The sequence below is a fragment of the Halichoerus grypus genome, chromosome 5 (assembly GCF_964656455.1).
Source record: "Halichoerus grypus chromosome 5, mHalGry1.hap1.1, whole genome shotgun sequence".
NCBI lineage: Eukaryota > Metazoa > Chordata > Mammalia > Carnivora > Phocidae > Halichoerus > Halichoerus grypus.
In genome coordinates this window covers 99,067,115-99,091,053 of record NC_135716.1, presented here as the reverse complement: position 1 = coordinate 99,091,053, position 23,939 = coordinate 99,067,115, and the positions used below count along the sequence as shown (strand labels likewise).

General features: G+C 43.2%; 1 protein-coding gene across 12 annotated transcripts in view; it reads left to right on the top strand.

Moving 5' to 3' along the window:
• NTNG1 (netrin G1) overlaps window positions 1-12,161 on the top strand; it is a 315,517-nt gene extending 303,356 nt beyond the window's left edge. For all 12 annotated transcript variants that reach the window (XM_036089454.2, XM_078072672.1, XM_078072669.1 and 9 more), the window contains one exon: window positions 10,659-12,161. In XM_036089454.2, coding sequence (XP_035945347.1) covers window positions 10,659-10,888 — 230 coding nt within the window. In that variant the 3' untranslated portion in view covers window positions 10,889-12,161. The remainder of the gene's footprint in view (window positions 1-10,658) is intronic.
• Window positions 12,162-23,939: the final 11,778 nt, after the last annotated feature.

The window sequence follows — 23,939 nt, the reverse complement described above, 5'->3', positions numbered from 1 at the left end:
GTGTCAACGCTGCCCAGCACTTTTTCCAGGTGTCCTCAGTTAGTTTCCTCTCCTGTTCCCTCCCAAATATTTCACCCCTGCCCTCAAGATCTCACCTTCCCTCCCTCTCCATGTGCTCAGGAGCTAGCCTTACCTCCTACTGCCCAGAAACAAAAGGAAGCCATCAAGGGAAAGTTCCTTCTACTTCCCACTCTCCAGCCTATAAGCTCTGTATTCCTGTGTATTGATACCTATCTACCGATCTACTTGTCTATCTACAAATAATAGACATATGCCCTCCGTTCAGAAAGAGGCAGAGAACAAAAGACATATTTTATTTGTGTGTTCAGTAAGTAATTTGTTGGGCATCAGTTTGGTGCCAGGAACAGCGCTCCACACTAACATATAACCACAGTGAGCACGTCAGACATGGCGCAGACACGTACAAGGGGAACCCAGAGGAGTCTGCTGCAGACTCAAGTTGCATGAAATATGTTTTCTTTCAGGGCAGTTAAGCTGGACTCGGAGCCCCTATCCTGGAATGATAGTGGAAAATTCCATCACAGTCATCACTGTGATCTGCCAATGTAAAAATGCCCATTCATCTCTCATCATCTGTACCAGTTAACAATAAGCAAGCCCTCGGGCTACAGATCCCTTCAGCTCCAGAAGCTGTGTAGTTTTGACAAGGCAAGGAATCCCAGTGTCTGGGGCCTTCCTAGGATTACAGGATTGTGTAGGAACTCTTTTGTCTTTCCTGAGATAATGTGTGTGTGTGTGTGTGTGTGTGTGTGTGTGTGTGTGTGGTTTCAAGTTTTTATTTAAATCCCAGTTAGGGAAGATACTCTGGGATAATTTTTGCAGACATTTAAGATAACTGGTAGTTTGACTAGAAATATATATGAGTGACACAAATTCTGAAATATGGCAAGATTTGGTCACATGGATCATTTCTTACATGAATCACCTTTATCGTCTCAGTAAAATATGCCTTTTATTTTCTCAAGTAACAACAGTTCCTTTTATTAACATTTTTAATATCTTCAAAGGACCATATATTTATTCTTGGCCATTTGGAAAAAGTGAAGAGTCTAAAGATGAAAATTAAAGTTACTAAAATCACCTGCATTCCCACCAGCCAGAGCTAAACACTGGTCGCATTTTGGTACAGTTCGTTCCAGTCCTTCTTCTAAGGTCTGTATCACATGAGCCATGTGTAGAGGTGTAAGTCTGTACTTAGGGGGATCATGCTGGATAAATATTTGGGCTGCTTTTCCTCCTGACATAACGTCCTGCACTTCGAAACGGTGGTTTATACCCTGATGTGTGTTGCATCGTGTGTGACTAAGCCTCCCAACGAGCACCATCTTTCACCTTGGGCAAAAAGAATCAAGGCCGCACCTTTTTGTTAAACTAGACAAGTGCATTTTCTGATACCAGATGAGAAACTCTGTGATTCCTCAGCACCATTTTTATGAGCACCTTGCCTGTGTCCGTGTCTGAAGGTGTTGACCTAAATAGGATTTCAATACATCATTAATAATGATCGCTTTGGGAAAAGATGCCCAGCCTTTGGCTTCGTGGGATTCTCAGTGAATTCATTCTTTCTCAACATCAGCAAGGGCTTTTTTTTTTTCAGGTTTCAAAGGCTGACAACTCTGGGGGGTTTGGGCCGTGCCTCTCGCTCCTTCATTGCAGTTACCTGTTATTTCTTTCACACCAGCTGGGTTACTGCCTAGTGCAAACACAGGCTCCTTCAAAATGAACGTGGCTTTTCTTATGATGTTTTGAGCAGTGTTTCTTTTGACTGGACAAGAGCAAGTGTCACTCCCATAATCAGTGCTTTGAAATTAGATGACTCTGAATAGAATGGCTTCTCTCTAGTGTCTTGATTACCCGCACATGTCTGACCACTCAGCCGACAGCTCCCACGTTGTTCCCTACAGTCCCTTCAGCTCTGCTCCTTAGCCTCATGACACTGAGACCTGGATGCTGTCACATGGGAATCATGCCCCCAGCACCACTGTCCCCAGATGGATCTAGACACAGACAGGAGTGGAGGTTGAGAGCAGGAAGACAAGAATATTTCCAACTGATCGCCTCCAAGTTGCAGTCTAGATACTGTTTGCATCTGAACCTATGTCCTGCCTCCCCAAAGCAGAAGCTAAAGCTGGGCTCCCCGGGACCCTGAAAACACACCTTCTATACTCTGATCAGTACAGGAGAATGCACATTGAGTGAGAGTACACAAGTCACCCTTGAGAAGACAAGCACTGCCCCTCCAAGCCAACCTTGCAAAATCTTGTGGAGGACACAACAGCTGAATACAAATATTCAAGACCTGAATGTTTGACCCCAAACTGTCTCAAGATTCATACCTTCAGAGGACGTATACAGACGCTGTCTTTGAGGGAGGACATTTGCTTCCGTTTTCACTTGAGCACCTTGAATTGGGTAGGTAGTGATGACCAATTCAAGGTGCTCGAGTGAAAACGGTAGTGATGAATTCCTTATCTGGCAGGGATAGGAATAAGCACCTCACTCTTCCACCCTGGGCTTCTAGCACTGGGGTTGGGGGGTGGATGGGGAAGGTGTTGAACATTAACAAAGTATCCTTAGGTTGTGTTTTATGTTTTTTAAAGCACCTCTACATAATTCACCTTGAGGCTCCCAACAACTGCGAGGTGGGTGAACAGGACGAGTGTAACTATTCTTGCTTCAGAAGTAAGGGAAGAGAGGCACCTAGAGGTGAAACAATTTCCCCAAGTTCACACGGCCCATTAACTACAGAGACCCAACTTGAATCACAAGGTCTCTTCACCTCATTCTCTTCACACCACCTCATGCCTCTAGTACAAGTCGGAAGAAAAACTATGCCTGCTCGGTGGGGCACCAGATAAGACCGACGGGCAAAACCAATCAAGCCAAAACAGCCACCCGAGTCATCACCAAGACTCATAATATTGGAGAAGTCCAACTATCATCACGTATTTGATGAAAAAGAGGAGGAATTCCTCACTCTTTGCCTCTTAAGACGATAGGCTCCCCGTGAAAAATATACATGCAAAACATAAAGTTCAAGAGAACTTTAGAAATACATACTTCAAACTCTTTCCCTAACTTTCTAGCTGTCATTAGAATGTAAGCTCCACAGAAGCGGCTACATCATCTGCCTGGCCCCCACCATGTGCCCATCATGTAGGACAGTGCCTGGTTGGGTGATGGATGGATGGATGGATGGATAGATGGATGGGTAGATGTCACTAAGTAGCTTCATGGTATGTCCAAGACCTCACAGCAAAGGGATGGCTAGTCAGAACTAGAACCCAGGTTTCATGACTCTTAATCAACGTTTTCTCCACTGTACCACGTCACCATTCATAGCCAGACATAAGTGAGAAAAGATGGGGGGGAAATGCAGTTAGTGTGCCCAGAATTCACAAAAGGCCATTAGACACCAGCCTGCAAAGATTCTTCCATACCCCAGGAGCTAAGGCCCAGTTTTATATCTCACAGCTCACAACTTCGTATCACAGCCGCCAAGGCTGAATAAATGGGTCATAATCATAGCTCTTTATCTCCCTGCCACAAAATCTCAAATGCCTAAATCGGAACTGAATGTTGCACACATGCCTTTGTTATTAGCCTGTTTGGTAGAGGTTTTTCACTCTTTGACGTTTCTTTGAAAAGGACAGGAACAATTTGGAACATCTTTCCCTCGGCAATCCTGGGCTCGTTTCAGGTGGGGAAGGTAGAGGTCACTTTATTAATACAACCATCAAGGAAGGCTGTCATGGCAACGCGTTGCATCTATCCCTTGAAGTGCCTGAGACAAAGCCAAAAAGAGAAACTTTCAAGTCTATAAATACAGACCCAGCATTGCTCAAGCATAGCGGCTCACTGACAGGGTGAACCTAAATGTATAGTGGCTTTGAACAAGATCCAAACACAGAAAACTTCCCTTTTGTAATGCAATGGATCGTCATGACCATAACGGGAATAAGTGACCCTTCAGGTCACCAAAGCAAAGAAGAATAGAACAAGCAGCAACACTAAGTTCTGGCTGGTGCCCATTTTGAGCATAGGGATCCCTCTCTATGTCTGCTTTTCCATACCTTCCAGAAAGGACTAACGGAAGAAAAAGGAATCAAGGTCTCATCAGTCACATTTTGACAAGAGATTGCAGTTTGGGAAGAGGAAACATGTATGACAATCAAGGAACCCACAAAAACAAGTTGAAGAATTGAATAATTTAGCCACATCCCTGTGGCTCATTGTCGAAGCCAGAGGAAAAATAAGAAGGGAAACAGGGAGGAAGAAATGCCGCTCCTTCCTATTTTTTCACTTTGGAAAATTCTGAGTGTTTTTATAAACTCATAGCAACTGTGGAAGCTTATCTATCTGCTATTGCGGCTTGCCTACTGAAGCTGTGATCGGAACTATTATAACACCTTGCCAACCACAGCCTCTCCACCAGGATCCCACACTTCATCTTTTAGCCACATAACTGTTTGGGTCTAACATTAAGAACCTAACCTTATCTCTTAGGGGCCACAGATCATTCTGGTCGCTCCACTTGAAAGCATTCCTAATATTGAAACGTCAGACGGTTAATGAATTATTTTTATCAATGGTAAAAGTATCCTTTAGAATACAGTCAAGCCAGTACCAAAGTAGGATTAGTTTTTCTGGTATCTAAGGATATTTCATCATAATAAACATAATGGTGTCTGGCAAATAACAATTTGCGGCCAGTACCGGATCAAGTCTCATACAAAGGACTTAAAGACAAACCTTCTCTGTTTACAGAGATCGCATGCCCTTAGGTTGTCAATAGCAATGAAGATAGAATCAGGACATGTTTAATGTAAATACTTCCCCAAATAAGGTGAGAGTTTTCAGTATGAGACAAACCCACACAGAAGGGCACCAAGTAAAGGAAGTGGTAACTGCAAGATGTGTGTTGGGGAGCAATCCCTGGTTGGAGTTTTAATCTGCAGTGACATGCTGGATGAACTGGAGATACTGCCAGGGTTGTAAATGGTGTTTATCTGTTGCTATTCCCAACCTAGACCTTTGATATTTTTGGTTACATTTTATGGATGAGCTGATTGGTATTTGGAGTGCTACCAGAATGCAGCGGAAGTCCGGAAGATAGGAGATCTAATGCTCTCAACCTACACCCCTGCCTAGTCACAGTGTGGTATGAAGGCAGAACAGCTGGTCGGGACATGTGACAATCCACTGAGGATTACAGAAGTTATTTAGATTGTCTTGAGGAACATAGGATGCGCACTGCACGCCACCATTTACCGTGTTTCTCCTGAACGTTCTTTTCTATGCAAAGAGCAGGAATCTGTAAATCAGGAGCCCTGATTCTAGCTCTAGTTCTTCCATAAATTGCTTTCAGTTTCCTCATCTAGAACTTGTCTAGTTTCTGGAGTTTGCCCACACTGCGATTTTACTATTCCTAACAGAGCAAAGTAGAACAAATTATGCGACGGGTGATTTTGGTTCCTCTCTCTTATTCTTTCATTGTCAATGGTGTGTGACCCAACGGGTCTGTCTTAAATCCCAGCTTTCTGTATTTACTCCCCTCCAAGGATAATCCACTCTTATATTTCAACTTTGAGGATTTACAGTCACCTCTAATTCCCGTGTCTCTGCACCTAAAAACTCACTATCTCTCTGTGATCTAGAATCAGCAAGGCACCTTCATTCCCCTTTGCCCAGTATATGTAAGGACAGCCGCTCCTCTTCATTGCCATGGCTGACACCCTGGTCCAGAACTTCATCATTTTACCATCGACATTAATTGAAGAGTGATTCTTTGTTTGGTGGGGGTGGGGTGGGGCGAGCTGTCCTGTGCATTGCGGGATAGTTAGCAGCATCTCTGGCTTCTGTCCACTAGAGGCCAGTAGCATGCCCTCCCCTGAGGTGTGACAACCAAATGCCTGCAGACATTGTCAAATTTCCCCTGGGAGACAAAATCATCCACTGTTGAAAAGCACTACTTTAGACTGACAACCAAAGACCTCTGTTAAATGTTAATTCCTTAAATTTCTCCAATCCTTTTTTTAATTATTCCCAAATCCCTTCTGTCAGATTCAATCAAGAACATGTAATCCTTATTTTGCAAATTCCTTCACTCAAAGTACTCTTCCTCTCACACTCTTCCAGGCTGTTTGCTTATCCCTAGATAGAGTCACCCACAGCAGAAAGGCTTCTAGAATTAATTGTATACCCTCATATGATCACTGCATTTTGTTGACATCTTTTCTTCTCAGGACCCTTCGTGCTCTTTCATTCTCTTCCTGTGGCCTAGATGCTGATATTCTTCAGTGTTCTATCCAGAGCCTTCACTTGTCCTTACTCTACATTCTACCAAGATTAGGTCTTCTATTCCCTTCACTTCAATCTGTAACAATGACCACCATCGCTCCTGCTCCAAACCTGTAGCTCCAGGGTGACCTACCTCCTGAATGGGTAACTGGTTTTTCCAACTAAGAACAAGACCCCTGAAGAAGAGCCTACAGACCCCTCAAAGTCAACAGGTCCAAAAAAGTGCATTTTCTTCCCTGCCCGAAGTCTTCCTCCAATCTACTTTTTTAAATAAATTTTATTACAATGCATCCGAATACTGAAAACAGGAACCTCAGAATCTCTCTTAACCATTTCAAATCACCTGCGTCCAAATCTATCCCCTCTCCCTCCCCATTGCTCTAACCAGACCAAGCCCATTCTACTGAAGCATCTGGGCCCCTCGCCTCCAGTCTGTCCTTTCTCTGGCTAAGCCTCACCTGTCTCTCCCCCCTTTATTTTTTTTTTTTTAATTGTTATGTTCTCTCCCCCCTTTAAAACACCACCCTGCTCCTAGGTTTTGACAGCTTCCCATTGCCGATTATCGAAACTCTGTGTTGTGTGTTATATAGAATGTACACAACCAGGCCACAGCCTACCTTTCTAGTCTCCATTTGCCCTGTGCACATCCAACATTCCAGTCACACCAGTCCATTCACAATTCGCCAATGTGTTCCATGCATCTCTCACTCAGGCTCCTGTCAGAAAACTGAAACCGCACTAGGCATCTCAACAGAGAGAATTCATTAAAGGGAACAGTTAAACTGGTGTTTTGGAATTTAGAAATGAGAAGAGGACATTGAAGTCACTCAGAGATAGTAGAAACTGTATAAGCAGGGAGCAGCACCACTCCTGGGCAGAGGGATCACAGGAAAGAGGATGGGTTATTAGAAACTGAAAGGACTGAGGGGAGACCCCACAGACATGGGGGGACATAATACTTAGCTGCTGCCTGGGACCTCTGAAACCTGGGCAGGGCCCCTTAGAGCTGAGCTTGAACCTCTAGGGAAGGAATGCTGCTGGGTTGGTGCAGGAACCTTCTAAGGGGAGGAGGGGGTGGGGAAATAAAGCTGGTCTGAGTAAAGCTACACACTGGGACCAAATGCTGCTACTGGGGTGAAGGGCCATCATAGGGCAACACTCCCCTGTCGGTGGAAGCCGGAGACAACGTGCAGAAAGAAGGGTGCTTTTAGAGTTGAGAGACAATTGCTTAATAACCAGCACTCTGCACTTGCAAGTCTCCCTGTCTGTATTCATACAGCTTCCCCATCCATAAAGCTCCTTCTACCAATATCTGCCTGGAGTGCACTGTTGTTCAAATACAATCTCCGTCCTAGAATCTTTTCTAATCTTCCCCCAAATAATTATTTACACCAGCATCTCAGTTCCCCTAGCATTTTGCAAATACTTCCTTTATAGTCTTTTTTGGTAGCACAGTTATTTCTGCATGTTCGTTTTATTTGTTTCCTGCCAAACTGTGAGCTCCTTTAGGGCAGGTACGACAGTACAATCGAGCGGGGTGCCCGGCACACGACAGATGCTGGCTGAGGCAGATGGAATTGATAAAGGCATGCTAATGAAATTATTATTAGATCATGTCTTGCCTATATTTTATCTTCCCAACCAGACTTGAACTCCATAAGAGCAGAGATCACGCTTTATCACTTTTTATCTGTTTGGTGTTTAGTAAAAGGCTTCATATGCTGAAGAAGAGCTCAGTGATATTTGTTAGCCACCTAGTTTACTCATTAAGCACCACAAATTTGGTTCAAAAAGACATGAAGATGAAGGATAAATTTATGAATAGCAAGTAAGATCTGTAGTTAGGTTCAGATGTGCCTCTAGCACGTGATTCCAACAGAATGCCGCACATAGCTATGAAGTTCTGTGTTCGTTGAATAGCACAATCAGGAGACTAAATGTAAAAAGTCTTATAGCGAATTCTAAAGTAATGAAAATATATTCTAGATTTGATTTTTTCTGTTTATCTCTTACAGAAAAAAATTTACTTCCCCAATCCATGATATTATGAATCCTGGGTTACATCTGTTCCTTGCCTAGTTATTGAATTTCTCACACTCACCGACATCAACTAGCAGATTATTTAAATGTAGGAAAGGTATTGGATTTTAACTTAATCACCAGCTTCTTGGAAAAAAAAAAAAAGAAAGGAAAAAGAAAGAAATCTCTGTTCAACAACTGATTTACGTTCAAGTCCAAGAAGAAAAATAGCTTTTTTTTTTTTAAGGGGAGCACTATCTAATTAACTATTGATTTCTTCTCAATTATCCAAGGCAAGCAATTATTGATATTGATAGAACAGATATTTCCCTACCTCTAGTGCCCAAATGGAAGGAAATATCCCATTCAGCAATCTGCTGCCTGGGACTAGAAATGCTAAGAATCTTTAACTTTAAATGGAAACAGTTAGTTGGATCTGTTTCTTCCATGTTACCCCAATTAAACAGATATTTCCTGAAGTGTAAGCAAAACAAAATGCTGAAAACCTGTGGATGCTTCTCAAATTAACAACAACCAGTTTTGACCATGAGTAGAACCACTCTACACTTGTAGATTTTTGCCTCCCAGCTACAGCTCTTGACATTTTTAACCATGACACATAAAATACTATAAATTGGGTCTAATATTCAAGATTTCTACCACCCAATGAGAGGCAGCTTATATAATCATTAGAGCCCCCACAACACCACCTTGTATGTCAATATTTGGAGCCTGAAGGATTTAGTAGCCCTTAATAGTCACTTCTGACATTTGCAGACAGCAAGTGTGGGTATTTTTGAAAATTGTACCAATACATTATACAGCTGTCTTAGAGATCGCCAAGGAGTTATTGTGGAAGACGGTAAAACGAGGCCCCGTTGAGGGCACTTTGTTATTAACTCTGTGAGTGTCCACTACCGTCTTTCCTCAGCTCATTTGCACACAGGGCATTAGAACTTTTGTGTGTAGGAAGCGTCCATTGAAGGTGACATGACTACTGAACACGATTAATGGACAAGCAGCATTATTGAATTACTACTTGGGAGATTTTTTTTTTAATACTTTGAACTTGGTAGTAATATTGAGTGTGTGTGTGTGCATGTGTGTGTGAGTGTGTGTGTGTTTAATTCATGTGGTACCCCTGGGGAAATTTGACCATGACATTTTTTTTAAAATGAAAAATGTTATAATTTATAAAAATCTACTTTTTCTGCTCTGCCCCTACCCCCCCACCCCGCTCCAGAGTGGTTCTATATAATAAATGCTTAAGCAGCATATGTTGTTGGAAGTGTTCTTGGCTCTTTTACTCTTTGTTGTTATTTTAATTTCCCTGGGTCCTATTTAACATTCTGCTAAATCAGTGAAACCTTGATTATCTAAAAGAATAGGAGACATGGAATTAATGAGGATAACCAGAACTTTGAAATAAGTAATTATTAGAGATGAAAATTACATGACAGGGACCATGAATGAATTTTCGTATCTGGAATTGCTTGCTTGATTTATTCAAACCGATTCTATTAATTGACGGACATAGTGAAATTTTGGTAATCAGGGTCTCATCGCTGCATTTTTTATCATTCCGGGAAATCAAGGTAACCTTGGACTCTACTACTTCCCGGATTTACAAGGCAGTGAATATCCTAATAGGCTGTCAGGCGCAAATATGACGGCTCATCCTCACTCTCCTCCCACTTTCTCTCTTCTGATCTGGCTGCCGCCTGCCTGGAGCATGCTGCCTGCCCCCTCCCCTCTCCCCTCCCCTCCCCTCTCTCCTCCTGCCTCCCCTATAGGCTCTGTCTTCCCGCATGCTGCCGCTGGAATCACCTGCAGGGAGAATGGCCCACCCCTTTGGAAGTTCTTGGTCCTTTTAGCCATACCGCTTTGCATTTTAACTACCATTCATCTGGCTTTAAAACTCTGCATTCTTGTATCAGGGCACTTGTCCTTTAAAAACGCAGGAGGTCCCAACAGGTCCCAGTCCTATGAAGAGAAGATACTGCCAAACCAGGAGTATTCCATTACTTTGTACTCGATAGCCTGACATGGACAATGATACTATCCAAGATCGCAGCAAAAATCTATACGAAAAGGACAAATATGATTTAAAAAACAAACAAACAAACAAACAAAGGCAGCAAATTACATTTTTTTGGAAATTGGGAGTCACGTGCTTAGTTTGTGGCGGGGAGGGGAGGGGGGTGGAAACACAGGATCCGTAGAGATGTTTTTAAGCTGAAAACCTGCTGTACTAGATGCACTGAAATGGCTTCTGCTTCTCCTCCCCGCGCCCCACCCCCCCACCCCCCGCTCTGCAGCGAACGTCTGCGACAACGAGCTCCTGCACTGCCAGAACGGAGGGACGTGCTACAACAACGTGCGCTGCCTCTGCCCGGCCGCGTACACCGGCATCCTGTGCGAGAAGCTGCGGTGCGAGGAGGCGGGCAGCTGCGGCTCCGACTCCGGCCAGGGGGCGCCCCCGCCCGGCTCCCCCGCGCTGCTGCTGCTGACGGCGCTGCTGGGCACCGCCAGCCCCCTGCTGGTCTAGGCGCGCCGCCGGCCACCAGCCCGGCCCGGGCCCGCCGCCGCGCGGGGGGGGGGGGAGGGGGGGCAACGCGACCCGCAAGCATTCGCTGCGAACATAGGAAACACACCCTCAGACACCCCCACTCCGACACCGTGTACAAACTAAGAAGGCCTAACTGAACTAAGCCATACTGATCAGCCGTGGACAGCACATCCGAGTCAAGACTGTTCATTTCTGACTCCAGAGGCGTTGGCAGCTGTTGATCCTATCACCGCAAATCAAATGGCCAGCTGCAGAGCTTATTGCCGACTGGGAAGGCGCGACAGCCCCCCCCCCCCGCCCCGACACAGGAAAGACAACAAACAAACAAATCAAGCAACCTACAACCGCTCGCTACTCTCCCGTGGGGTGCCCCAGCACCACTGGCCCAGTGTGTGGACCAACCCAACAGAAGCATTCTTTGCTGGCAGTGCACTGTGGGTATAAGGAAATCTGTTACAAGCTGCCATATTGGCCTGCTTCAGTCCCTGAACCCCTTCCAACCTGTGCTTTAGTGAACGTTGCTCTGTAACCCTTGTTGGTTGAAAGATTTCTTTGTCTGATGTTAGTAACGCACATGTGTAACAGCCCCCTCCAAAAGCTCAAGCCAGTCATCCCCCCTATATCTTAGCAGCACTGAAGTCATTCCCAGTGCGAGCACACATCCACTGTCCAAGAGTGGCTCTAGGAAAAAAGAAAGTGTATCTATCCTTTTGTATTCAAATGAAGTTATTTTTCTTGAAATACTGTAATATGTAGATTTTTTGTATTCTTGCCAATTTGTGTTACCAGACAATCTGTTAATGTATCTAATTCGAAGCAGCAAAGACTGACATTTTATTTTGTCCTCTTGCGTTCTGTTTTGTTTTCATTGTGCAGAGATTTCTCTGTAAGGGCAACGAACGTGCTGGCATCAAAGAATATCAGTTTACATATATAACAAGTGTAATAAGATTCCACCAAAGGACATTCTAAGTGTTTTCTTGTTGCTTTAACACTGGAAGATTTAAAGAATAAAAATTCCTGCGTAAATGATTTCAGGAATTTGTATTGCAATTTCTTAAGATGAAAGGAGCAGCCACCAAGCAGTTGCACACTCACTTTACTGGTTCCTCTGTGGACTGAATGCATTCAGCTGACGAATTTAGTACCCAGGAAGATGGATCGATGTTCACTAGCTTGGACAACTTCTGCAAAATATGAGACTATTTCCACTTGGGAAAAATTATAACAGCAAAAAAAAAAAAAAAAGAAATCTAAGCGATTGCCAAGATCATGCCAAAGCCTGTTGGCAGAGTACTAAGAGACTTTAATTTTTAAGTCATGCTATTTTCACAGATTGATGTGATCATGTGACTCTAGGGATGGTGATCTGTGTATCTTCGCAAATACAGTGTTTACATGGAGTATCATGAGAGGCAACCTGGAGAACCAGGAAAGTGGCAGGGAAATTGAGTGATTAGCAATTTGATTGAATATCTACAGACTTAGTATTTAGAGGAAATAGCAACATATACAGCAGCAAGGAGACATAACTGCTGTTCCTGAGAATAAAGTTTGTTTTAAGTACCACCCGAAGTGTAATAAATTGTTTCTGCCTTTTAGCAGGCCAATGACTGCACCAGACAGCGAGGGCTGGGGTGGTGCGGGGGGAACCCTTGCAAAGTCTCAAAGTGGCTCAAAGAGTGTGCGTTCCGTTCCCAGCACGCTGTTGTCCCACGGCTTACAAATGTGTCAGCAGCAGGACCTGGAATCAAAAACAATTATCAGCCCAAGCCAGAGTCTTTCGGACAATGAAGTCCTTCATGACTTGGGAGAGCAATAATCCATGATAGTGTTAGATTGGAAGCCTGCTCCCGGGCTGAATTCTTCACCCTACCATGGGGTGGGGGCCGGGAGCGGGGGTGTCTTCTGATAAATAACCTGCGCGAAAACTAGATGAAGGAACATCGTGTTATATTGGTTTTGTTCCCAGAAAGGCCAATTCAAAACAGGCAATACAAGGTAAACAGGTAATGCCGTGCTGCCTGCCACCCCACGTCTAAGTCGATTGAATGTTTGTTATTCAAACCAACAGTCTCTTTTGATGTCAGAAATAAGGAAAGATGGAAATAAATTCGAGCGCTGGTTTAGTGCCAGGTTGGCCAACCAGAAATTGGAGATTTACATTAGAAGCATAAACAGCAAATTATAGTTCAGACTCACCAAAGAATACACATGAAAATGCTGATAACACACAGAGTTTGAGATTACTTATAATGAGGTGGATTTCTCATATTAAAATTGGAATTTAGGTTGTCTTATAGTTTATTAGCACAAACCAAAGGCAGACTGTGTTATTTCTAGCAACCATGCACTTTATCATTATCCACTCATGGCTTTGTCACAATGCTCAGGAATCAGACTCTGCACGTTGCAATACATGGGATTCCAAAAGCTAATTCTAAAATTTAATGAAGGCTTGATCTAAATCAATTCATCTGCATTTTATCTTTATGAGGCTATAAGAATCTAAATTGATGAGGAATATCTTGCGTTCCATGTATTTAGATATAGTTTTCTGAATTTCCTGAAGTGATGTGATCTGCTTTTAATAAAAATTCACTTTTAGGTATATAACAAATGGAAATGAAATGTTCTTTTTTTTTTATTTTTTTTAAAGATTTTATTTATTTATTTGACAGAGAGAGACAGCGAGAGAGGGAACACAAGCAGGGGGAGTGGGAGAGGGAGAAGCAGGCTTCCCGCCGAGCAGGGAGCCTGATGCGGGGATCGATCCCAGGACCCTGGGATCATGACCTGAGCCGAAGGCAGACGCTTAACGACTGAGCCACCCAGGCGCCCCTGAAATGTTCTTTTTAATCTGGATTCTCAAGTTCTTCTAAAGGGTTTATTCCTTTGAAGAAACCCCAACTCAGTGGATTTTTATTCATCGGCTGCTCTCCAGCATTCTTGCAAAGCGGGTTCCAGCTACCATATTATGTCTTTGAGAACAGGACTCGGCTGAAAAGTGGGGACTAAGCTGTTCACATACTTAAGGTCCCAATTCTTGCTTTGTCAACTTTCCCTCAGAGTAAAAATATAATTCCATCCATCAACACCATGAATGAGCATAAAACTGCAACAAAATTTTTGTCCAAAGGCTCAGGTATATACAAAGTATCACTATTTCTAAGACAGTAATTAGACTGCTCTGCTGTGATATGGAAGTGATTTATTCCTGACCATGTACCAGCCTAGACGGAGCATTTCTTTTTTTTTTTTAAAGATTTTATTTATTTATTCATGAGAGACAGAGAGAGAGAGAGAGGCAGAGGGAGAAGCAGGCTCCCAAGGAGCAGGGAGCCTGATGCAGGACTCGACCCCAGGACTCTGGGATCATGACCTGAGCTGAAGGCAGACGCTTAACCATCTGAGCCACCCAGATGCCCTAGACGGAGCATTTCAGTCCCAGCAAAGAGGGGCCCTTGCTTAAAGGGACCCATTCTGACCCTCCTGTCACTTGGTATTAGTAGCTGGGAACCTAGTATTTCCTACCCAGATAGCCTCCAGCCACTTTAAGGGTATGCATGCACCTCTCCTGGGGACCCAAAGTCCTAAAGGCAAACAGCATCATGCATCATGACTGCAAATCCCTGGGCACAAGGGGTGGTCAACAGTGAGTCTGTGTGGATAGATTAGTGAATCGGCCCTGGCAGGCAGTGCACACCGGAGAATTCTCACAGGAGCGAGAAGAAGCCCCTTGCGGTGAAAACCAGAGCTCAGGAATGGAAGGAAAGGGGCTAAAGGTGGGAGGGAGAGACTAGGGCTAACTCAGGGCCAGGGTCCAGGACCCAGGACAGAAGGAATTCTGAGCAGGCTAAGGATTGTAAGTTGATACATGGGTTTCCAATTCTTACAAAAGCATTTGTGTCAAAGCGGCAGATTGGAACGTATTTTATTCAACCCTGTGTTAGCTTGCCACGTAACTTTTAACTGCTTAGCCATATGGCACATGGGCTTCCATTGGTACTTTTGTCCTGGTCCCCACCTGGTGGATCTGCCTGGACGGAAACACTGCATGAGGCGCCCTTGAATTAAATCGCTAAGATGGCACAAATCACTCACCCGGGTAACAGAAATGTGCGGGTTGGGGGAAGGCATGGGCCACAGTTCAGCGGTTCCTGTTATGAATGCTCCGCCGCGCCTCTTCTCAGACTTGTGCTGTGGACAAGGAAGTTTGGGATGGACTGGGGGCAGCTGTGAGGAAACCCTGAAGCCAGATCTTTTGTCCCATTGTTTTCCCTCTCCACCATCAATAATCCAGTATTACTATAGGATGTAAAGACCCCATACTCTGATATGGGTGCTCTGTGCATTAGGGGATATGGGTTTGTTGTACTTCACCTGTTGTTGAAGACTAAATAAAATACCTGTTCAACAGTTTCTCTGCTCACAAGCTTGCACAGAATCTGTGGGAACTTTGAAATACATGTTCTATATATTTGTTACATACGGGACTCTGTATCTTATGATCTGGTGCAATTTTAAAGCTTCAGCTTCAGCAGTCTGAATAGAGTTCCTTTCCCACCATGTTTATTCCTGGTCTTTCTTGGTAAGGATGGGAATGGGGGCAGAAACCAAGCTACATGTTAGAACAATATGAATAACCAGGTAAAACTGTAGGATTTTTTTTTTTTTTTGAAAATCCAATTGGACAGCCTTAATGGTATATAAGAATGAAAAATAGAGGTAAGGAACACCCCCAGAGTTTTGATCCAAATGTCTGGTTATGAGCAATTCCTTCTTGGCCTCAGGAAATCAGGACTAGATTCTAATCCATTTTCTGTCTGAGAAATATTGAATGTTGATCTGGCACAAATATTCCTACAGTTCTGACCAGTTCCATATAGAAGAGTTTTCCCCTTTTAACTACATTTCCACTTTTTTACACTAAAGTTTTCCCCCTTAGTTACCTAAAACAGATGCCGAGGAATTCCTAGCATAAACTACACATAAACATAATATGATGTCAGAAAGAATTAAGAATGCCAACCATCACATTTTGAATTTTCACCAAAATCTTGGGAACATGGAGCACTTTTACTCTCCACGACACCTGGGAAGGTGTGACTCACATACTATCTTCATTTTGCATCTGAAGAATCCAATAACTAAGAAACAGATATATCCCTTGTAAAAATTATATTATTGCACTTAGCTAGAAATGAGAAAACAACATCTGTGAAAAGCCCATATTAATATTTAAAAATGCAATTATTTGAGATCGATCATGGCAGAAAAATTCTGCTCCTAACACATTTTTTGAGTAGGTCCTGAAAAAGCCTATCAAAAAGACTTAAATGATTTTAGGGGGTGTTTACATTTGTACAGTTGAGCATCTAATCCTTCTTCTACCTTCTCCTGACACCCAAGAGCTGTTTTTAATTGATGGATGAATTAAAATGGAGTAGTAACATTTAAAATTATGTGATGCTTTTATTAACCTGAAATGATAGCTGGTGAAATAGGCCATTATTCCATGAGACCTAATTATGTTAACACTGAAGATTTAGCTAGGCTAGCTGAAGCGAACTGCAGAGAATTGGAAGGAAAAATAAGACCCATTTTCTTAACATAGTCCCAGTTTTTCAGAGGCATCACTTTTAACTGTTATTTAATTAGTGAAGTATGAATCGTATGGGGGAGGGGGGCGAACTGACTAGAAGAGAGAAAAAATAATTACTACCTCTCCTACATCTGTCTGCATAGACTTTGAAATTCCTGCGTGGCAAGAATGTGTCAAGTTCCGTTAGAAACATAATGTCCCGCGGTGTGTCTGTTCCAGCCGCCCTGCCCTGATAGGACCGCATTACAGCTTCGCTCTTACAAGGCGCAGTCATTCTAATCTAACAAAAGAAGGAAAATGGCAGAAAATCACACACCTGAAGTCCTGTTAAGAATAGGTGATTCTTTTTGCCCCAGGCAGGCAAGAACATAATGTCATTTTTGTGCGTTTGTATTTGCGCTCGGAAGGAGGGCCGCTCCTGTGGGGGAATGGTTTTCCCTCTGCCGGTGTGAAACACGGCGAGAAAACATTCTCCAAGGAAATAGCATTTTGAAATTTACCAGTCGAGCCTACCCCCGTGAAGCCCTGAGTAATTGTTTTGGCTTCCATGGTGTGATAAACACCTAAAGGCAGAGATTAATGTCATCACCCCCCATCTCTTTTTCTCCCCGCTGCGGGGGTGGGGAACGTGGGGCCAAGTACAGGATGTTGAGGTTTGCAGGAATCCTTCAGTCGGCTGATACCTAATTATGAGGACCCCAGCTAAATATTTAGTTTATTAAATTAATAGTGTGACAAGCATTGGAATAGTTTTACAACCACTTAAACCCGTGTTTACATCCTGTGTAATTACAATTCATAATTGGGAAAGCAGTCAAATCTAAATGCATTCTGATCAATGGTTCTCATTCTGCCAAATAGACCCAGCAGCACACATTACAGCAAGGGACTCTTAAAAGAGGATTTGTTTCTACATCTAGACTTCAAACCAGATTCAGGGAGGGAGATGGAGGGATTCTAGCTGTAAAGTGCTTTAAATTAGGTGTAAGATTTTGTGTATATATGATTTTTTTTTCCCCTGGGCAAAGAACCTATTACACTCCGTTTTTTTGTTTGTTTGTTTGTTTGTTTGTTAATTTATAAAAGGCCTAAAAGTATAAGGATGACTGCTCTAAAACCTAAGATTGAGATTTATCCTAACTATGGAAGTCCTGTTAAATAATAAATTGTAGACAGATGATGAGTGAAAATAACATGAAGGTATTTGAAGGCACATGTCCAGCAATCAGGTCTTTATTCATTTCATACTGACCTTACCTTGCCTAAGCTGCTAAGGGCATCTATACTCCCTTTTGTAGATAGCTATTTTAACATGTGCATGGTTGTTCTGGAAGCCAGGCGTGAAGTAAAGGTGAAAATGGCCCGGAGCAGCAGTGTAATGTGAGTGACAAATGATCCAAGTGTCTTGGCAACTTGGTGTGTTTCTCATGGTAGCATGTAGACCAATGGAGATTCACATCCTCTGGGGCCCCGGGTTAACCTTCCTTCAGGGTCTGAAGGATACTGGTGGTTTGATAAGGGTTCTAAATAAAGCTCTTAGGAGAATCTCTGTTCCTAAGCAATATAAATATCTGCATTAAAATGTGTATAATAAAATCCCCATACTTCACAATCAGTTCCAATTAAATAACTAAACTCTGGCAATTGGATACCTGTCATTTTTCATTGGATCTGAATATGTCCATATTTCCATGTAAATTCTCACCTTAATGCACACAATATATTTGCATTTTCAACCACATGCCTATATTATTGATAGTGAGTGAGGGCTACCTCCAATTAGAGGCAGATAGCCCTTTGTTGATTTGAGACTCACCTATTAGAGGATGTTACCATGTAGATTTCAACCCCTCCCAGTTCTTCAGATCGTGTTACCTGAAATATGATCACACTCTGAAACAAAGTCTGAAATGATGTGGGTTCTGATTCTGTTGTCAGGGTTGTGAGCAGCACAACCCAGTCTGCTTTCTCTATTGCAGACATTGTGCTGGAAAGGGGTCACAGTGTTTCTTTTCCATTCTTGTCCTAACATTTCAAAAAGTAAAATACATGCGACACCGGAACACATTTGGGTTGAATGGCACCGAGTCACTTTCTTTTTGTCTGGTTTGTTTCATTGTTATGGTTATTCTAGTTTACAAGCATTAGATCAGGAGCAAAGGTCTTTCTAAGTTGTGGGCATTATTCTGACTCTTCAGGGCACATATTTTCATTTCCCACTCTGCCCCCTGGACCAGCACTATCTAAATCAGTAGGCCCTAGCCACCTAAGGCTACTGAGCGCTTGTATGTGGTTCGTCCAAGCTGACATGTCCCGTGAATGTAAGAATACTCACTGGATTTCAAAGTCTTTAGTACAAAACAAATGAGAAAAGAATGTGAATTCTCTCTTTAATAATTTTCATATTGATTACATGTTGGAATGATAATATTTTGGATATACTGGGTGAAATAAAATATATTATTAGAATTGATTTTAACTGTTTCATTTTGCTTTTCTAATGTGGCTACCGGAGACTTTTAAATTACATATATGGCTCACATTATATTTCTATTGGACAGTAATGCTCCAGACACTTAATTTTCCCCTCTATAAAATGGGGCTAATGGTACTCATTCTCCAGAGTTAATGTGAGAATAACAAGGAGCTAATGAACACGAAATTAATTGGTAAACCAGTAAACCACAGGAAGAGTCTAAAGTGCTGATGACTGCGATGGTGATACTTTCAAGCTCCAGTTCCACATTTCCAGATTTTTCTGGAAATTTTCAGCCAGAGGTCTTACCTGATCTTCCTCCAAAAGCACTCCAGGACCACGAATGCAAGGCTTTTAAAGTTTTAAATGAGACATATGGCCTGAACATGGAGCTTACATTAGCAACAATGCCAACAAGGAGAATACTAATGGAGACCGAAAAGTCATAGTAATAGCAACCACACGGTGAATCTTAACTGAAAGCCTGGAGCTAGGTACTGTGTTAAGTATTTTTACCATCTTTATTCTAAATAATACACTACATTTCTATCACTGTAGCTTATGAGACATTGTTGACCCCTATTTTTCTTTCTGTACACTTAATTGCTTCTGATAAGCTATGTATGCATACAAAGAAGGGAAGATGGCAAAGTGTGGCAATCCAATGGAAAAAAGGTTAAATGTGAGTGTACAGGGGGCTCGTGGGCTGCATGATAGAGATACAGCATTATGATGGGAAAGGTGTTCTGATTTCAGTAGTTAGAAGTGTTGAATCTTTCATTGATTTACATTTTACCTGCTTAAGCAATGATTTTCAGGAGCTGGCACCTCTGTGATCCCTCCATCTGATAATCCTTCAAAATAACTGCCCACTCCACAGCCTTGCACTCAAAACCCACCTTCAGGGTGTCCCGGCATACCTCTCCAACCCACGGGGCCTGAAGATGCCCTGCACGTTATCATCTTCTTGACTTCAGTCAGGTCTTTTTAAAAACCTGGAATGCCTTTCAGCATTCTTCACCCATGAAAATCCTACCCCAAGTCAAGCTCCACCTCTCCAAGAAATCTTGGCAAATCATCCCCACGGCTTCTACTCATGCTTAATGGTCTGACTCATCACTTAGTTCTTACTATATGATTTATACTGTGATTTACTTGTTATCTCTCCTAGCAGATACAGACACACACACACAAGACTTTCCGTGTAATAGGGTCCTATACGTGCATTCACGAATATTTACTGGGCACCTATTATGTACCAGGTGCTGATCTGGATGACTGAAACAACAGGAGCTAATATAAATTTGAGCGTGCGCCCCTCGCATTATATTTAAATAATGCAATTTAAGCAAACAACTCTATTAAATAATAGAAATAAGAACTAAAACAAGCTGAATTCCCGAAGAGAAAATGTTAGACACATGAAAGATCTGCAGGTTGAATCTCATTTTAAAAACACGAGAGGAGTATTCCCAATTAAAACTTGCGATGTATGCATCTTAAAAAGCAAACAGTCCTTTAAGTGTGATCAATGTATCCCAAGTTACAACTCTAATTTCACAGTTTGACATACAGCTCCTTGTCTTAAAATAGAAGCATCTCGTACTTCTCAGTCTTTGTCACACTTAGCCTTGGAACAAATTGTTCTCAGACTTGAGCGTGCATCAGAATCATCTGGAGGGTTTTAGTAAAACAGTTGGCTGGAACACACCCCTAGGGTTTCCGACTCAGTAGGTCTGGGGTGGAGCCCAAGGGTTTGATTGGTAACAAGTACCCGGGTGAAGTTGATGCCTCTGGTCAAGATGACACCCTTTGAGACCCATTGGCTTAAGCTAATTAAAAACTTCACTGCAATTTACTGAGAAGCTCACAGGGCTTTATCTAACTCCCCTTCCCTGAGGCTCAGTTACCTAACATTAAAGTGGGCATCTTGAGCCTCACCCCACAGGACGATGGTGAGAATTAATTGACAGCATGTCCATGAAACTGTTTAATCTGAGGTTCACATTCAAGAAATGTGAGTTAAAGCCACACATTTCCAATTTAGCCGTAAAATAAGGCAAAAGCTTTTCTTTCACTAACTTCTCCCACTCACGCAATTCTAGCTATCTAGTAGAAATTCTGGTTTCTAAATTCAACTAATTTCACTGACAAAATGATAAAATAATAGAATCTTACAGTTTGCAAAGACCTTAGAGATTTTCTGGAGCGAGCAGTTAAAAGTTTTGGACCAGCTAAATTGTCAAACCTTTTTTGTTTACTTTCTTGATTCAATAAAGCAATCAAAACAATTGAACTGGTTGCATGTATCATTCCTCAACTTGAATATCTGGTTTTCCAAAATTGAATTATTTGACTAAAACAAGCTGCATCCAGACTACAAGAAAAATAGAAAGAAGATTCTCGTTTTTTCTTGCCTGGTCATGGTTGTAGTGTCCACACAGACGCTCTGAGGCCCTGAGAGATCCCACTTAATGAAAGCCCCGTTCCTCCTAGCTCCAGCTTGTCCACTCTCTCACTCTGGGCCTTCGGTCTGTGATGTTTCTCTGCCCTCTAGAAAGGATCAGGGGGCTGTTGATGCAAGGAATCAATGATCAAAAATTAATTTTAAAGCCCCTGGTAAGAGCGCGTTAACATGAATGGTGCAGCTTGCCTAGCAGAGAGAGCAGCACAGCTGAGATCTTCCAAAGGATTTGAGAACAAAATTTTGCAGATAGAATGTATCTTGAGAATAATGATGCATATCACTAATAACCTAGTGCTAAGTTATAAGCCTAAATTGGAGACTTTGCAGAGGAATACACAGCCTCTGTAATTTCCAGTTTGGCGTAATAATATGGAAATGGCTTTTGGTGCCGGGATTGGATCAGTCTAAATGAGCTGGAATTGATAGCTGCCTGTAATACTAGGGGCAGGAGAGAGTGATCACGTCTGTGTCCTTGCTGACTTATCTAGGGCTCTCCAGACGTGACAATTTTAAGGAGTGATCCCTTAAATATGTTATGGAAACGCACTACAATATCCTGCAGCACAGAGCGAGGTATTTCTAAAATTGCCTCAACAAGAACACAGGATGGGGAGTCTCCTTTTCAGGGAGGGAAAGGGCTTTTGTTCCTGTGAAAAGTAAAAGGAGATAGTTAAGTACAGGGAAAAATAAAATGCGATAGAGGTGTTCTGAGAACACAGAGAATTAACTGTCCCTTTAGGAGACTCCCAAGTCCCGGTCTGCTCTGTCCCCTGGAAATGATTAGCATTCCAGAAGGCAGACACCTGTGCCTTTCCTTTCTAGGGACGATATAATGGACACTCGAGGACGAGACAGTAACACTCATGATTCAAATGTTAAAACAGCAAAATTAAAACCTCCAATCAGTGACTTAGGGAATAAAGGCTTCTTGAGTGACTGTATTATAGATAGCATCTCAAGTATTATGCAACAGTTAACCTCACTAATAAGTCATCACTGCATGAGTAAACCATCAGGAATCAAGGAACAGTGGCAAATTTAGAGTCAATGGAATCAAGCACGATGAGGTCTTTGCACGGCATATGAGACTCCCTATTACTTGGTGTCCGTGTCGCTTCAGCCTCATCTTCTGGCCAGCTGTGCTCCAGCTGAGTACCAGTGGTGGCAATTCCCCGAAGACACCAGACTCGAATGTTCTATGTGCCTTTGCATTTGTTGTCCCTTCTGCCCGGTCTGTGCTTTCCCATTGTGTCCATGGGGTGAGCTCATCCCTTAAGACCCAGTCCAAGGGCCTTCTTGCTGATGCCCCGTTCCGGTTACTATTGCTGCATAACAAACCAGCCCCAAACTTAGTGGAGTAAAACAAAACAAGGGAGGATGGTTTGCCTCTTCTCCAAAAGGTCTGGCACATCGCTTGAGGCTGATGCAAACAATGGAGGGCTGGCAGCTGGAATTAGAAGATCCACTCCCAAATGGCTTCTTCACTTAAATGTGAGGCATATTTTTGGGGGATGGTTGAAGGCTGAGCCTCAGCTGGGATCATCCACCAGACTGTCAGCACGTGGGCCCTCTGGCATAACAGCTGTGGGGTAACCAAACATCCTATGTAAAGGTTTAGTATTCCAGCGAACAAGACGGAAGCCACGTGCCTCTTATGACCTAGCTTCAGAATACATGTGGCATTACTTCCGTCCCATTCTAGCACTCGACACAGCCACACGCCAGCCCAGCTTCCTGGGGAGAGGACTCAGACTCTGTCTCTCATTAGAAGTGTCAAAGAATTTGGGAGCTTGTTCCTTCTTTGACCCCTCCCAGATAGGGTGGTACTTTTCTTCTTTGCCCACCCCTGTACCTTGGGGTCTCTACCAACACTGGCTTCGGGCTGGGCTGTGTGGCTGGCGTCATTGTATCTGCAGGGCTTAGCAAAGCTCACATAAGATAGTGGATAAAAAGTGCTTAATGAGGCCACCCTGAGCATGGCTCCAACAGACGGTCCATTTTAAGTTCGGATTCCAAGCAGGAACTCCCCCATCAAAGGATCTATAACCGTACCCAGAGCACAGCCCCACTGTGCCATGTGGGAGAGCACTGTGTGTGGACAGGGCGCAGGGCGGCTGAGAGAACGTAGACTCAGATCTCCCAGTGAGAGAGGCCACCGGGAGCCACAGCCCCCAACCTTCCCAGGGGTGTCATCGAAGACAAGGGCCGGCAGTGACGAAGCCAGCCAAGGGCTCCAGGCACAGAGCAGGCTTGCAGGTGCAGAAGTGGCAGGGGACAGAAATCACACGAGGCACAGGGCAGAGGATTTTTGCTGGCCAGGCACATAGCACTCCCCCGTTAGCTGCAGTCCTGCCCAGCTTCAGCATGAAGGAATGGAATCCTGAGAGGAAAAGCACTGTTCTAGAAAACTAATCTCATCATAGAGGCCAGGGGAAGGAGTCTGTCATTTTAAGCCACAGTTTATTTCCATCTCTTGAGGACT